This window comes from Canis lupus, chromosome 38, assembly GCF_048164855.1.
Source record: "Canis lupus baileyi chromosome 38, mCanLup2.hap1, whole genome shotgun sequence".
NCBI classification, from domain to species: domain Eukaryota; kingdom Metazoa; phylum Chordata; class Mammalia; order Carnivora; family Canidae; genus Canis; species Canis lupus.
In genome coordinates, this window is record NC_132875.1 from 15,398,972 (window position 1) to 15,411,990 (window position 13,019).

The 13,019-nt window shown below is 34.9% G+C and overlaps 1 protein-coding gene across 4 annotated transcripts in view; it reads right to left on the reverse strand.

Annotated features, from left to right (window-relative positions):
* Positions 1-7,901: 7,901 nt before the first annotated feature.
* BRINP3 (BMP/retinoic acid inducible neural specific 3) overlaps positions 7,902-13,019 on the reverse strand; it is a 378,546-nt gene continuing 373,428 nt past the window's right edge. For all 4 annotated transcript variants that reach the window (XM_072814341.1, XM_072814340.1, XM_072814342.1 and 1 more), the window contains one exon: positions 7,902-9,281. In XM_072814341.1, coding sequence (XP_072670442.1) covers positions 8,165-9,281 — 1,117 coding nt within the window. In that variant the 3' untranslated portion in view covers positions 7,902-8,164. The remainder of the gene's footprint in view (positions 9,282-13,019) is intronic.

Sequence of the window (13,019 nt, forward strand, 5' to 3'; positions counted from 1 at the left end):
TTGTTTGAAGAAAGACATCTAAATTTGTATTTGAAATAAATGTTTTAATCATCAATCTTTATTACATATTAAAAGATGATGTGTCTCAGGCAAATGATACCAAGCTCTGGCCGTGTAATCAGTCATATTTTGTTGATAAAATGATTGATGTTTAATTCTAGAAGAAAAAAAATAAAACTACTCATTTTATGCTGTTGAATCTTAGCTGTGATGATTTCAAATTTGGTATAATATAAGGGATGCACAAGGTTGAAATAGTTACTAATAACAATCTTCCAAGGAATCTTTATGGGATCATTCCATTCAGAAACCACCTTTCCATATTATTTATTCATGGATCCACCAGTTACTGGACTTACAAAGTGTGCTAGATACTAGAAACTTCGATTTCAGAATTATAAATAACTGTAAATATTAAATACTTTGAAAATATGAGTGTGCATAGTTTTTGCCTTCTAAAAATCTATGACTGAATGGGTCTATAAAAATTAATACTATAAAATACCAAAAAAAGTTAAAATATTTTACCTTGCTACAATTGGGATATAAAAGGGAATGATCCATCTTACTAATGGAAAGATGAAGAATAAATTCAAATATGAGAACATTTTTTCTCTGACCCATGAATGAGAATTATTATTATTATCTTGCTTTTTAGAAAGTAATCCGTGGTAGAGGTTAGAAGATGGAAGGCAGGATGCTGCATAAGAAAAAGTCTGGAAGCATGAATGAGTATGTGACTTTTGCATTGAAGGCATAATTTGATATGAAATAAATACTGTGAAAGAAGAGGATAGGGAAATAGCCAGGATCTAGAATAAGAAAGAAATTATATGCCAGCTAAAGAGTTAGATCTTTATTCTGCAGACAGATGTGTAACATTACCATTTTAAAAGGTTTGTAATATAAAAGTTCATGCTGGTGATGAGGCAGAGGATAGATTGGAAAAATACCAAAGGGAATTAGAATAAGAAGATGAATTGTGGATTTCCATCAATACAGCAGACTCAGCAATTTGAGGAGGGGGAAAAAAAAAAAAAGCTCCTTAACAAACATTTAAAATTGACCAATTAAAGAAACAACTCTTCAACTGTCCTTTTAAGCAGAGCTAACAGGTAAGAAAGCAAGAGAAATTGTCAAAATCCAAAAATTCAATGTAAGTTGAAAAACAGAGGCGATTATCAATCCTGGGATAAAGGAGGAAGTGTAGCTAGGGTAATGAGGAGCAACTAACTGGTGAGCAACTGGAGTCATGTTAATCAATTAGTTCCAATTTTAACCACTGTGTAAGAACATAGGAAAAGTCTTAAAAATATTTAAATAAGGATGCCTGGATGGCTCAGTGGTTGACCATCTGCCTTTGGTTCAGAGCATGATCCCAGGGTCCTGGGATCGAGTTCTGATTGGGCTCCCTGGGAGGGGCCTGCTTCTCCCTCTGCCTATGTTTCTGCCTCTCTCTCTGTGTCTCTCATAAACAAATAGATAAAACCTTAAAAAATTTAAAATAAAAAAATAAATGAATATAATGAATATATGTAAATAAAAACTTATAAAATTCAGAATCAACATGTCAGTATACTCTTCTACCTAGAAAAAGTCACTTCATAGATGAGGCTTCTTGGGCAAAAGAAGATGAATGAGGGTCATGTCCTGGAGCTGCACTGTCAAAACCGTATCCATTGACCACTTATGACTATTGAGCCCTAGAAATGTGGCTAGTCCAAACTGAGATATAAGGTAAAACATATACCAAATTTCTAAGAGAGTACCAAAACATAATACAAATATCCCACTGATAAAGTTTCTTGTTAATTACATTTGAAATTATGATATCTTAGATATACTGGCTTAATTAAAATATCTTAAAATTTATTTTTCTTTTCTTCTGCTTTTTAAAAAATATGGTTGTAAGAAAATTTTAAATTACATTCATAGATTGCATTTGGGGTTAAATTATCTTTCTATTGGACAGCTCTGTCCTAGGGAAGGACCTTTTAATATTAAGATCTCCCAGTGAGTAACTGCATTATTACTTGTTGATAGTGTTAACTCCCTAAGACACTAGAATTTAATGTGTCTTTTGCTTTTGCTTTAAGATATACATTTGATTAATGAATCCTCTTTTTAAATAGAAAATAAGATGTGGTTTATGTATACAATGGAATATTACTCAGCCATTAGAAACAACAAATACCCACCATGTGCTTCAACGTGGATGGAACTGGAGGGTATTATCCTGAGGGAAGTAAGTCAGTTGGAGAAGAACAAACATTATATGGTCTCATTCATTTGGGGAATATAAATAATAGTGAAAGGGAATATAAGGGAAAGGAGAAGAAATGTGTGGGAAATATCAGAAAGGGAGACAGAACATAAAGACTCCTAACTCTGGGAAACGAACTAGGGGTGGTGGAAGGGGAGGAGAGTGGGGGGTGGGGGTGAATGGGTGACGGGCACTGAGGGGGGCAATTGACGGGATGAGCAGTGTTATTCTGGATGTTGGTAAATTGAACACCAATAAAAAATAAATTTATTAAAAAAAAAAAGAAAAAAAAGAAAACCAAATGCCCTAGCCAGTATCAACCACCTTCCCCTTAACTATTGAAAATGACAATTTTGTCCACCTGGGAGGTTCAGTCTGTTGAATGTCCAACTCTTGATTTCCTCTTATTTCATGATCTCAGGGTCCTGAGATCGAGCTTTGAATCTGGCTCCATGCTTAGCATGGAGTCCGCTTAAAATTATCTCTCTCTCCCTCTGCCCTCCTCCCTTCTCTCTCTCCCTCTCTCTCAAATGAATAAACAAAATCTTTAAAAAATAAAATAAAATGACAATTTTCTCATAAATGCATTATGAGAAAATAATCTGCATCTGTTAAAATAACACCATTTCTTCACTACATTTTCCTACCACTTATACATTTTAATGTCTTTTGATGGAAGTTCCCATTGATTGATCTTCTTTTCATAATGATTTGTTTGCTCACAAACATTTCTTTCTCCAAACATATTTTTCAAATTATTGTTATGTATATAATAATAAAAAATTCCATTAAATCATGTTTAACTGGAAGTAAACTTAAACATTACTTTGGGATGCTGTTGACATCTCTTACACCAAGTTTAGTATAATTTTCTGATAGAATTATATGTCTTTCCCAAACTATCAGTTTCATTTTGTGTTTTTCTTTGGAATAACTTTTTAAGTTTATTTTTTATATTTATCTAGTTAAGCTTCTGTCCTTTACATTATAGTTTTTTCTTATGCTTTAAGACTTATCCAATTTATATTGAGAAATATTCAACTATATATTAGGAATAAGGGTCTAATTGCTTATTTTTGCTATAAAAAATAATTTTTGTTCTCATTACAAACTCATTGGTGGTTTAGTTAAAAGCATTCCAAAAATTTCTTATTCTTCTTTTCATAATAATTTTTGTGTTAATTGTCCTAGATCTCTTAAAGACTAAGTATAGAATCCACATAAATGTAGAGAGTATTCACTCCACAGAGGAGTTTTTACTTATTTTTTACCCTTATTTTCATGATTTGGACTTTGTATATTTTTAAAAATTTGCCCACATTACTATAAATGAAAAAAAACCTATATTTTTGATTTAAAAATCAAGAACGTATGGGATGCTTTTTCAAATACTTTTGTGTAAAATCTTGAAATTTATTTCAGTTTTCTGTTGTATATAATTAATTTTTAAACATGTTACTGTTGACAATTTGAGTTTCCTGTTCTGTATTATTGCTACAAATCCTTTTTATGGGCCAGTTTTTTCCCCATCCATTCATTATTGCACTTTTTTTTTTTTTCCATCTTTTGAAGATCCTTTCAGGACTTTTATATGCCCATAACAATGCTGGCTGGTGGGAGAGGCAGGTTAGATATCTGTGGTCAGGTCATTACCTTACCTCGAAATCCTTGTATTCACTCTACCCTCAGAGCAGTGCTTTTACTCATGGGTAGGTACTACATTGGTATTTAATTAATCCATTTTTATATAGGATAGTTATGTGATAGTTATACTATATAATCACATAATGAAATAGTACTTCAGTCATTAAATGGTTAGTCTGACCACCAGCACACGAGATAACTCTAAGTGTGGAATGTTTGTCTCAGATTGAATCTCATTTATGTGAACTAATTTACAACACTTGGCTGCATGTCCTCATATCAAATGATTTGACATGGATATTCCAATTCTTGAGTCACTTACGGTTCATTAAAATAGCTAATGTTACCTTCACGTTAAAGAAATGGAGATGTGTAAAAATCTCCAGTTAAGATATATTTAACAAATATTGGAATATTATGGAGTGGTTGAGTTATACTTCAGATTTCTATCTTTAGGAAACCTTGAAGGTAGAATTATAACTCTGATCATGTTGGTGGAGGAGAGGAAAGTGGAGTGTCAGTAGCAGTAGTATTGTAGTGAGTGTACATGGCAAAATATAAACTCTCAGATATTAAAAATTCAGTTGACTGCACAATTATGGACTATAAATACCACGTGTTTAACAAGTGTGATTTTGTAGTTGCGAATGATAAATACGATACTTATGACCCGAGGGAAAAATGGAATTTTGCTCAAGGATTATTCGAATCAAGTAATCTAGGCACCAAATAAGAATGAGATTGCGATCACAGTTTCTCTGAGCTACATATATTTAAGTTTCTTTTTTTCTTTCAACTATCACATTGATTTGAGAGGCTTTTATGAAGCTTTTTAAATTCTTGAGCACAATTTATTATTTAAAATTAAGTTATGTTTTCTACTAGGTTTCCAAAACATCTTAGCTTCTCTTTCAGTTGAATTTATTTATTAAATAATTTCCACTTTAGTAAATATACAGTTTTATTTTGTGCTTAAATTGTTTCAAATGCTTTATTTTCCTCAAATCAATAAATTTTAGGTCTGTTCAAACTGAAGAGGTCATTAATATCCTTCACAACAAAAAGAAAGAAGGCTCATTCACACACACAAAAAGACATACATGATTAGAAAGCAGTACTAGATCCTAGTTCTTTCCGAAACATTTCCTCCTATCTTGATAAGAATCAGATGAAGAAAGAGAGAGACAGTTAATTTTCCTGCATTATTTAAATGAATTTAGAGAAGGCCATCAGCTGTTTTAGCTTTTTTTGTGTGTGTGCTGACAGTGATCCTTCAAATATTGATTTAACTTGCTAAAAATCGATTTGAGATTCCAGGGATAGAGAGGCAAGTCAAAGTAGGATAGTCATCAAAAAAGCTAAAGCAATAGGAGACATTTCTGGTGAAGATGTATTTTTAGTGAGTTTCTGATTTTCAGAATTTCAAGCTTCATCACATGTATTAAATTCAATTAATCCCTAATTTAGAGACCTGAAGTAGAAATACTGCAAAAGAAAGCAAATACCTCACCTTTTAAAATATACTTTTGCAGACATACCTCTCGATCTTTTGCTCTAGATAAGATTTTGACAGTAAAGCTATTTTTATTACAATATTTCAAGTTTCTGAAGTAATAATGAGCAAAAAATGCTTGCATATAAGTCAGTTCAGGAAAAATGAAATGCTTGTGGGCTGCATTTTCCCACATACATTGGCAAGCACATGTTGTATTAAACTAGATTATACTGTCTGTTGCTTTCCTGGACACTATTTAATAGCTGGTAATATATCAGAAATATAAAAATGTATGTTATTTATCGTTTAACTCTATATAGCCCTCTAGAATTTGCTTGGTGTGTTCACTTATAGTGTATTTGTGTTATCTTAGACACAAGATTCAGAGAAAGGCATTCATATCACTTTTCCACTTTGACAGGGAACACTGACTCAAGATATAAAGAATTCAGTGTTACCATTTTAAAAGGAACTAAGATGATTTGATCATATCTGATGGGGCTTTTGTGTCAACACATACCAGGCACACGAACTCTCAGGACAAGGGCCTAGTTATGTGCTTTCTTACCTGTGACTGTAGAATCTTCTCTCTCCTAAATCAGCCAGGTCAGAGCAAGCTGAGCCATAAAAGAAGTAGCCTTACTGATAATTTCCTTAAGTTCCAGGGAGTGATTGCTGTTCAAGAGTCCTTTGGCATGTTGCTTGGTGGTTTGTAGGTCTCAGGGGCTCTGGACATCTGGACCTCCAAGACTCTTCTGGAAAAAGTCCTAGTGGCAATCCCAACTTTTACAGGGAATGTCTTTTGAAACATATTGTTTATATTTGATAAGCTTGGTCATACTGTGGATGATTGAGTTTGGATGATAAATTCCTGTTTTATTTAATTGTTCAAGTGTACTATGAATGTATGTGTTTTATAAAGATTTAGACCTCAATTTTGTAGGTGAGTCTTGTTTTGCCATAAGTCTTTGCATATGATGAAATTAAATACAGAAATAGGATGGTTCATTTAAAACTCAGTGATACAGTGGAAAGAGGACAGATCCATTCCAGAAAAGTCTGTGTTGGAATCTTGGTCTTTCAACTTCTTGGTTTGAGAACTTGGGGAATTTCACAAATAAGGCTGAGCCTGTTTTTTTATTTTTTTGTTTTTTTCCACCAAGAAAATGGGTATAATAATCTATAACCTAGTGTTGTTGTCAGAACTAAATGAAGAGGATATCTGTTATGATACCAGAAATATGGTATTTAATAATTGTATATATTTCTCTATTGAATGATCTACAATAGCAAAAAAAAATGAATGAAAAAAGAAAGAAAATCAGCTATTCAGATACTGGGTGGAAAAAAATGCCTTGCCTATGGTAAATTGAATAAGTATTTGTTGTTTGAACTACTTATTCTAAAACGCTTTTGGAATTGAAAACAAGCATCCCAAGAATCCAGAATGTCTGTGTAACGTTTTTGTCATCGGTCTTATTCTTTTAGTTCATGTCATGGGTTCCTTTCTCAGTGTCCTGAAAAATGACTCCATGACCTCAACAAGAAAGCTGGGCTGAAGAGTGCATTCGTTTCAATTACAAGAAAGGTTTATGAACTATTTAGACAAGAGTTGAGTGATAGATATCATAACCACACTTTACAGATACATTCACATATCTAAACAGAAATGGATTCTAAATTCCTAGAAAAAAAGAGTATAATTTATGTGTCTAATATTATGCCATGGGTAATGGAACTCACATTTCAAGCCAAAAATCTGAACTAAAATCAAGTTTTTGTTGAATGAATTTGGTCTTCAAACAATATTTTAGTAATAGCTTCTCTGAGAGAAAAAAAAAGTCTATTTACACTTGAATTACTTTGATTAATTATTTTATACTAACACATTACAACTTGTGAATTCTAGAAATGCTATTTTACTGACTTTGGCAAAGTGCCAAAATGACTAGGTTTTCAGTACTTGAAATGAAAATGATCGTGCAGAGTATGCTGATTATTGGTTATTAGAATTTAGAAAGAAAAGCGAGACAAAGCCAGTTGCTAAGGAAATAACGGGTTTACTTTCTCCATCATGGGCTTATAATCACAGTGGTTTTTCTGTATGTTTGCCAGAATGTTCTGATATTTAGTCGGGAAAATTTACCTGTTTACTTTAATAATGACAGTGTTTCTAGGAATGATTTATAAGCAGAGGTAATGAAGGTACCACTGCTTTTGTGCTGTTGACCGTAAAAATACAACTGAATACTAAAGATTCTAGCGAGTTGGGTTTTCTCTAAAGGCTATTGAAGGGGACCTTCAAATGTTTCCATTAAAAAACTCTTGGTGAATTTTCCCCAGGTTCTAACAAGCTATATCAAAATAAAACTCGTTTCATGGAAAAAAGGAATCCCACAGCACTTCTTTTTAATAACTGTTCAGCTACAAAATTTTATTGGTATCTTTTTATGTTCCCTCTAGAGGATGTAATGCACAAAAGCATTGCCACGGAACATATAAAATTACAAATGAAATTTATTGTAAAAAGTAGAATGTCTTCTAGACTGGTGTCAGTATTTATTTCATTCATAAACCAAAACTGCAGTATAATATATTCATTGTCAGCAAGTTCATGTGTGTAAATTGCCATCCAATGTTATTGACTGATATAAGACAGATATTGAAAAGACAATTTAAATGTACTCTTCCAAACATAAACTGTTCCACAAAAGCACTGTAAAAACTCCTTCAAGATTTTGGGTTGTGCTTGACATTTATGGTTAACTACATAATTTGGTCGTGTCATAATCCACTGTGTTTGGCAATTTGGCATTAAACGCCTGCAGAGCAGATTGGATCCTCACCACCTCACTAGTAGACAGCTTGAGTCTATGACGAAGCAAGCAAGAGAAAAGATCTAGACGACGCTGACCGGGTGGGGAGAGTTTATTTACACGGTCTCTGATCTCTAGAAGCTGCAAAAGTGCTGAGTCCTGGGATCCCTGAGTATAGGGGTAGTCCAGCTGCAAAATCAAGTCCCGGATTGCTTCAGGGTCAAAGTGCATGCTGTAACCAAACACTTGAATGTTATTGATTTTCATATAACCCAGGTTCCGGGAAGGGTCAATAAATTCGAGAGGTTCGTAGTAAATGCTCTCGTTGCCATTGGGGCCATTTGACTTGATGCGACTCCTCAGGTAGATGTGCACTGTCTCAAAAAACGTCTTCCACTTGTTGCCCAGAGTCAGCGACCAGTTGTAACACTGCAGCGGGAGGTCCAGCTTAGTCCGCTCCCAGTCTGGAAAGCTGTTTTCATTCACAGGCATGAACCAGCTCTCGGAGTGGCTGCCTCCGAAGGGATTGACGTAGACGGCCAACACTGGCTCCAACGTGCTGTTTTTAGTTAAGCAAATCTGCAAAGAGAGACCCAAGATCATGTGGACCAGACTCGACTTGTACTTGTTGCTCTTCAAGGTGAGGAGCATCCGCTTGCGCCAGGAGGGGTCAAACCAGCTGTTGAGGCGCATGTCGTTGCTGATGAAGATGGCATGGACTTCTATTCGCCTGTCCGTCTTCTGCAACAGGTATTTCATCTCGAGGTCTTGCAGGTCAGTCTCAAAGCCGATGTAGTGGTCCGTGGACTCGGCAACCTCGGGCTTGCAGAGCCCCTGGCTGAGCATGTAGCCGGTGTTGCAGGTGCCGCAGCGGGTGCGGTTGTCGGGGGCACAGGTCAGGCAGGCCGCGGCGTCGCCCACGGTGCAGGGCAGGAACGAGGTGCAGACCACCTGGTCATTCGGACACGTGCACGAGTGTGTCTCCTCCGAAAAGCTGCCCAGGAGGCCATTCTCATTGCAGTAGAGAAAAGACTGGATGCGAGTGAGCCAGTAGGTTGAGGTTCTAGAAACACAAAACAACACGAATCTGCATAAATACAAAGGCATTTTGGGTGTGTGTGTGTGTGTGTGTGTGTGTGTGTGTGTGAACCGTGAGGTCAACCTTAGCTGTGAAACCTTCACTATCATTTCTTAGCTTAGCTCCAGATATTTCACTGAGATAAATGATCCATATAGTTTATAATTGAAAACAGAGGCCTGTGTATATGATATTTATACACGTATTATGTGATTTTTGTTATTGGGTCTTTTTTTTTTTTTTTTTTTCATTTTCATTCTTCCTTGCACAAGGTTAGGTGTGGGTATATTGGATTCAAACTGGAATATTGCGGGGATTGCTTTCTGAAGAGATTGCATGTCATTTCGCTAGTGTACTCGGAAGCTGATTGTGAACATAATTGGGTCAGTTATTGTCTTGAAATGCTCTCCAGCAACGGGAAATAGATGTGGCATTATCATTAAATACCTAGAGTAGAATTAGAGCATATAAAGGGTGACTGCTCATTCATTCACTCTTAGCTGCATAAAGTACTAACGCTGCAGGAAGCTAAATAGAAAGTAAAATAAGAATGAAAGAAAAATAAACAACTCTAAGATGTCAATCAATGTATTTAAATTCTAGGGTTTTATCAATATTGACAGAACAAGTACCCACCGAGGAGGAAAATATTATTAAAACATGTTTGACTTTATTCTTAACAGGCTGCTCCAGAAAATTGTTGAAAATATCTCGTTAAAATCATCTACAAGTTGTTTTAATAAGGGTTAAGTGTGTCAGTTTAATGTGTTTGATTTGAATCATTACCATTTTTCCTTATTTATACCCAGAAATCAGGCTAATCATGATGCAAATGCAAGATTTTACTTTTCATGTTTTCCCCACATTATTCAAACTCCTTTGGTGTGTTTAAAACCTCAGTAAAATAATGAAGGAAAATTGTGTGGCCTGGAAATCAGATAATTCTTTTGTTTTCATCATAGCTGTGGGATCATGGAAGAATTGAACTGCGTCGATATCCTGCCATTCTCTCATGTGAAAAATGGGAATAGAGATATCTTCCATATTGAGTTCTTGTGAGAAATTCTTAGGCTCAGGTGGTATGCATGTGTTTAGAATATCACACAATGTATGTATTTTTTACATTCTTATGCCTTTCTGCTGGTCATTATTTAGTACCTATGAGATTTTCTGCAAAATAAATCTATTATACTCCATTCTTTAGACTTGTACACTGCTGCTGTTTCAAAGACTTTGTATATGCTGAATACTGGTAAAACACAGGTATTAATCTGTGTAAATAATTGATAAAGACAATGTCTTAGATATCCATAACAATATTTGAGCTATTTATATGACATGTTCATTCTTGTTCCCTGCCCACCCTCCCCTTGCAATGCAAAACATATATATTTTTTATTTTTTTATTTTCTTCCTTCTTTTCCCAAATAAATCAAATAACTCCTCTCATGGCACTTACTTATTTTTCCATGGTACCTTTTTCTCACTTAAAACTCTATATCACTGTGTACCTACTTGTTGGTACTCCATTTATCCTATTAAATATATTATTCAGCCTGCCAGAGGCATGGGTGACTGTTCAGTGCTGTATATCCAGTGTCAAGTGGAATATCAGGAGATCACAGCCCTTTTTTACTGAATCTTGAGTCAAATGCACTGATGAATTAGAAGACATTTTCTCAAAAAATGTAATTTTGAGTGAAATTTAAAGCCCTAAAATATAATATTTAATACAATGGTAAAGACCCAGCTCTCGAGTTGCAGGAAGTGGAGTTCCACAACATACACTTTGACATTTGCACAATTAAACATATAAAAAGCTTTTCTCTTCTACCTTCCCTAAATGTAACTTTTTGGTTTAGACCCAGAAGAAAAGAAAAACAAAAAAAACTAGATGAAACCCAACCAAAGCCTAAAACATCTTCCTCTTAATTATTTCTCACACTGAAAAACTCTGACTGGAAACCCAAACCTATTAAATTCAGTTCTTTCTCCAGATTCTTTAAAAGTTCTCAGATAAACTCTCCCAAGAGTACACCCAAAGGTGGCAAAATAGCAATGATGTGAGGCTCTTTGGCACTTTGTGAGCCCTGCATCTACATGAGGATCACTTGTTTTCTAGTCTGGTTCTTGTTTTCTCCTGCAGAATAAATGTGAAAAAAGCCTCCTTCTGTGGTGTTGTGAAAACACTTGCTTATTTCTGTATTCAGTCTAGATATATAGAAATGATTACTGATTTTTAATCTGCAGTTACTGATATATTTATTCCATCAGTTTTCTCTTTCACAGGCCATTAGCATCTGGCTTGGCTTCTTTCTCTTTTCTGTCCTTATTCCTTCCTCCTTCTCTCCCTCCCTTCTTTCTTTCCCTTCTTTCTTATTTTCTTCCTTTCTTCCCTTCTTTTCTATGTTCCCTTCTCCCCCCCCCTTTCTGTAATTCTATTTGAGTCTTTCTAATATAAAGAATATATAATATATAACCTATATGGATTGAAAATTATATTTTCTTCCCTGAAACCAAAGCATAAATTCCCTGAGCCAAATCATCTTTCACTGTAAGCTCTAATCATGTTTCCAAATCATAAGGACAAACAAAAAATGAAATAAATAGACCTAAGGCTAAAGACAGAGCTCACAAAACTAGGGCACTGAGAAAGAAGCATTTGGACACTTTAGAAAAGCAATGGCTTTTTCAGCTTTCAATCTCTTCCAATCCTTTTCACGTCCCTGCAGATGCATTACTGAAGGAATGTGTTTTGGCTTCGTGGGTTTCAGCTTGTCATGTATGAATATTGATAACTTGGCACACTGTCAAAGCTCCCGTATCCTGGGACGGAAAAGCTAGCGTGTGGATTTTCTTCTTTTCGGCTTCTTGTTCCTTTCTCGCCTACTACCTACCTTTTGGCATTTTTACTGTATTTCACAAGCAGAGAATAGATTTTTAAAGGAAAATATTTAATTTTCCTGAATAATCAGTCTTTTCTTTACTCCTTTTAAAATCTTGGCTAAAGCAGTAGTCAAAAATAGAGAAGGGAGCCACTTTGGGGTTTTCATTTACCCAAATAATCATGTAATTTTATTTTTCCCAACAAAGTAAAATTTAACTGCTTTTTTCTTTATTTTAAAGCATTTTAAACTTATCGTAGATAAGCTTAATTGCTAAGTAGCTTTAAAAATTAATTTAATGAAAACATAAACCAAAAGTAGGCTGTAGCAAGTATCTTCTTAACACTATTTCCTTTTCAATTTAAATATTTAAAGAAAGTAGTACTACATTTTTTTTTAATTCATCTATAGCTTTTATTTCCTCAAATTATTTGGTGTCTCCTGAGGCTAAGGCTAAAGGATGTAATGTCAAAAGATGCATTCCTGGCAGACAGATCTTCTGTTATTTGTTATCAATATGTGATGTGGTTTGTGACATGTATTTATTGTACTTCAATAAATATTTACTAAATAAAGGAAAGGGGAAAGGAGTAAGGAAGGAGGGAGAGACAGAAATTAGAGTGAAGGAACTATGGGTTATGGAGAACAGAAGACAGAAGACTGAAATTAAAATTTAATTTTAGGGGCAGCCTGGCTGGCTCAGCGGTTTAGCACTGCCTTCAGCTCAGGGCCTGATCCTGGAGACCCAGGATCAAGTCAAACGTCGGGCTCCCTGCATGGAGCCTGCTTCTCCCTCTGCCTGTGTCTCTGCCTCTCTGTCTCTCTCATGAATAAATAA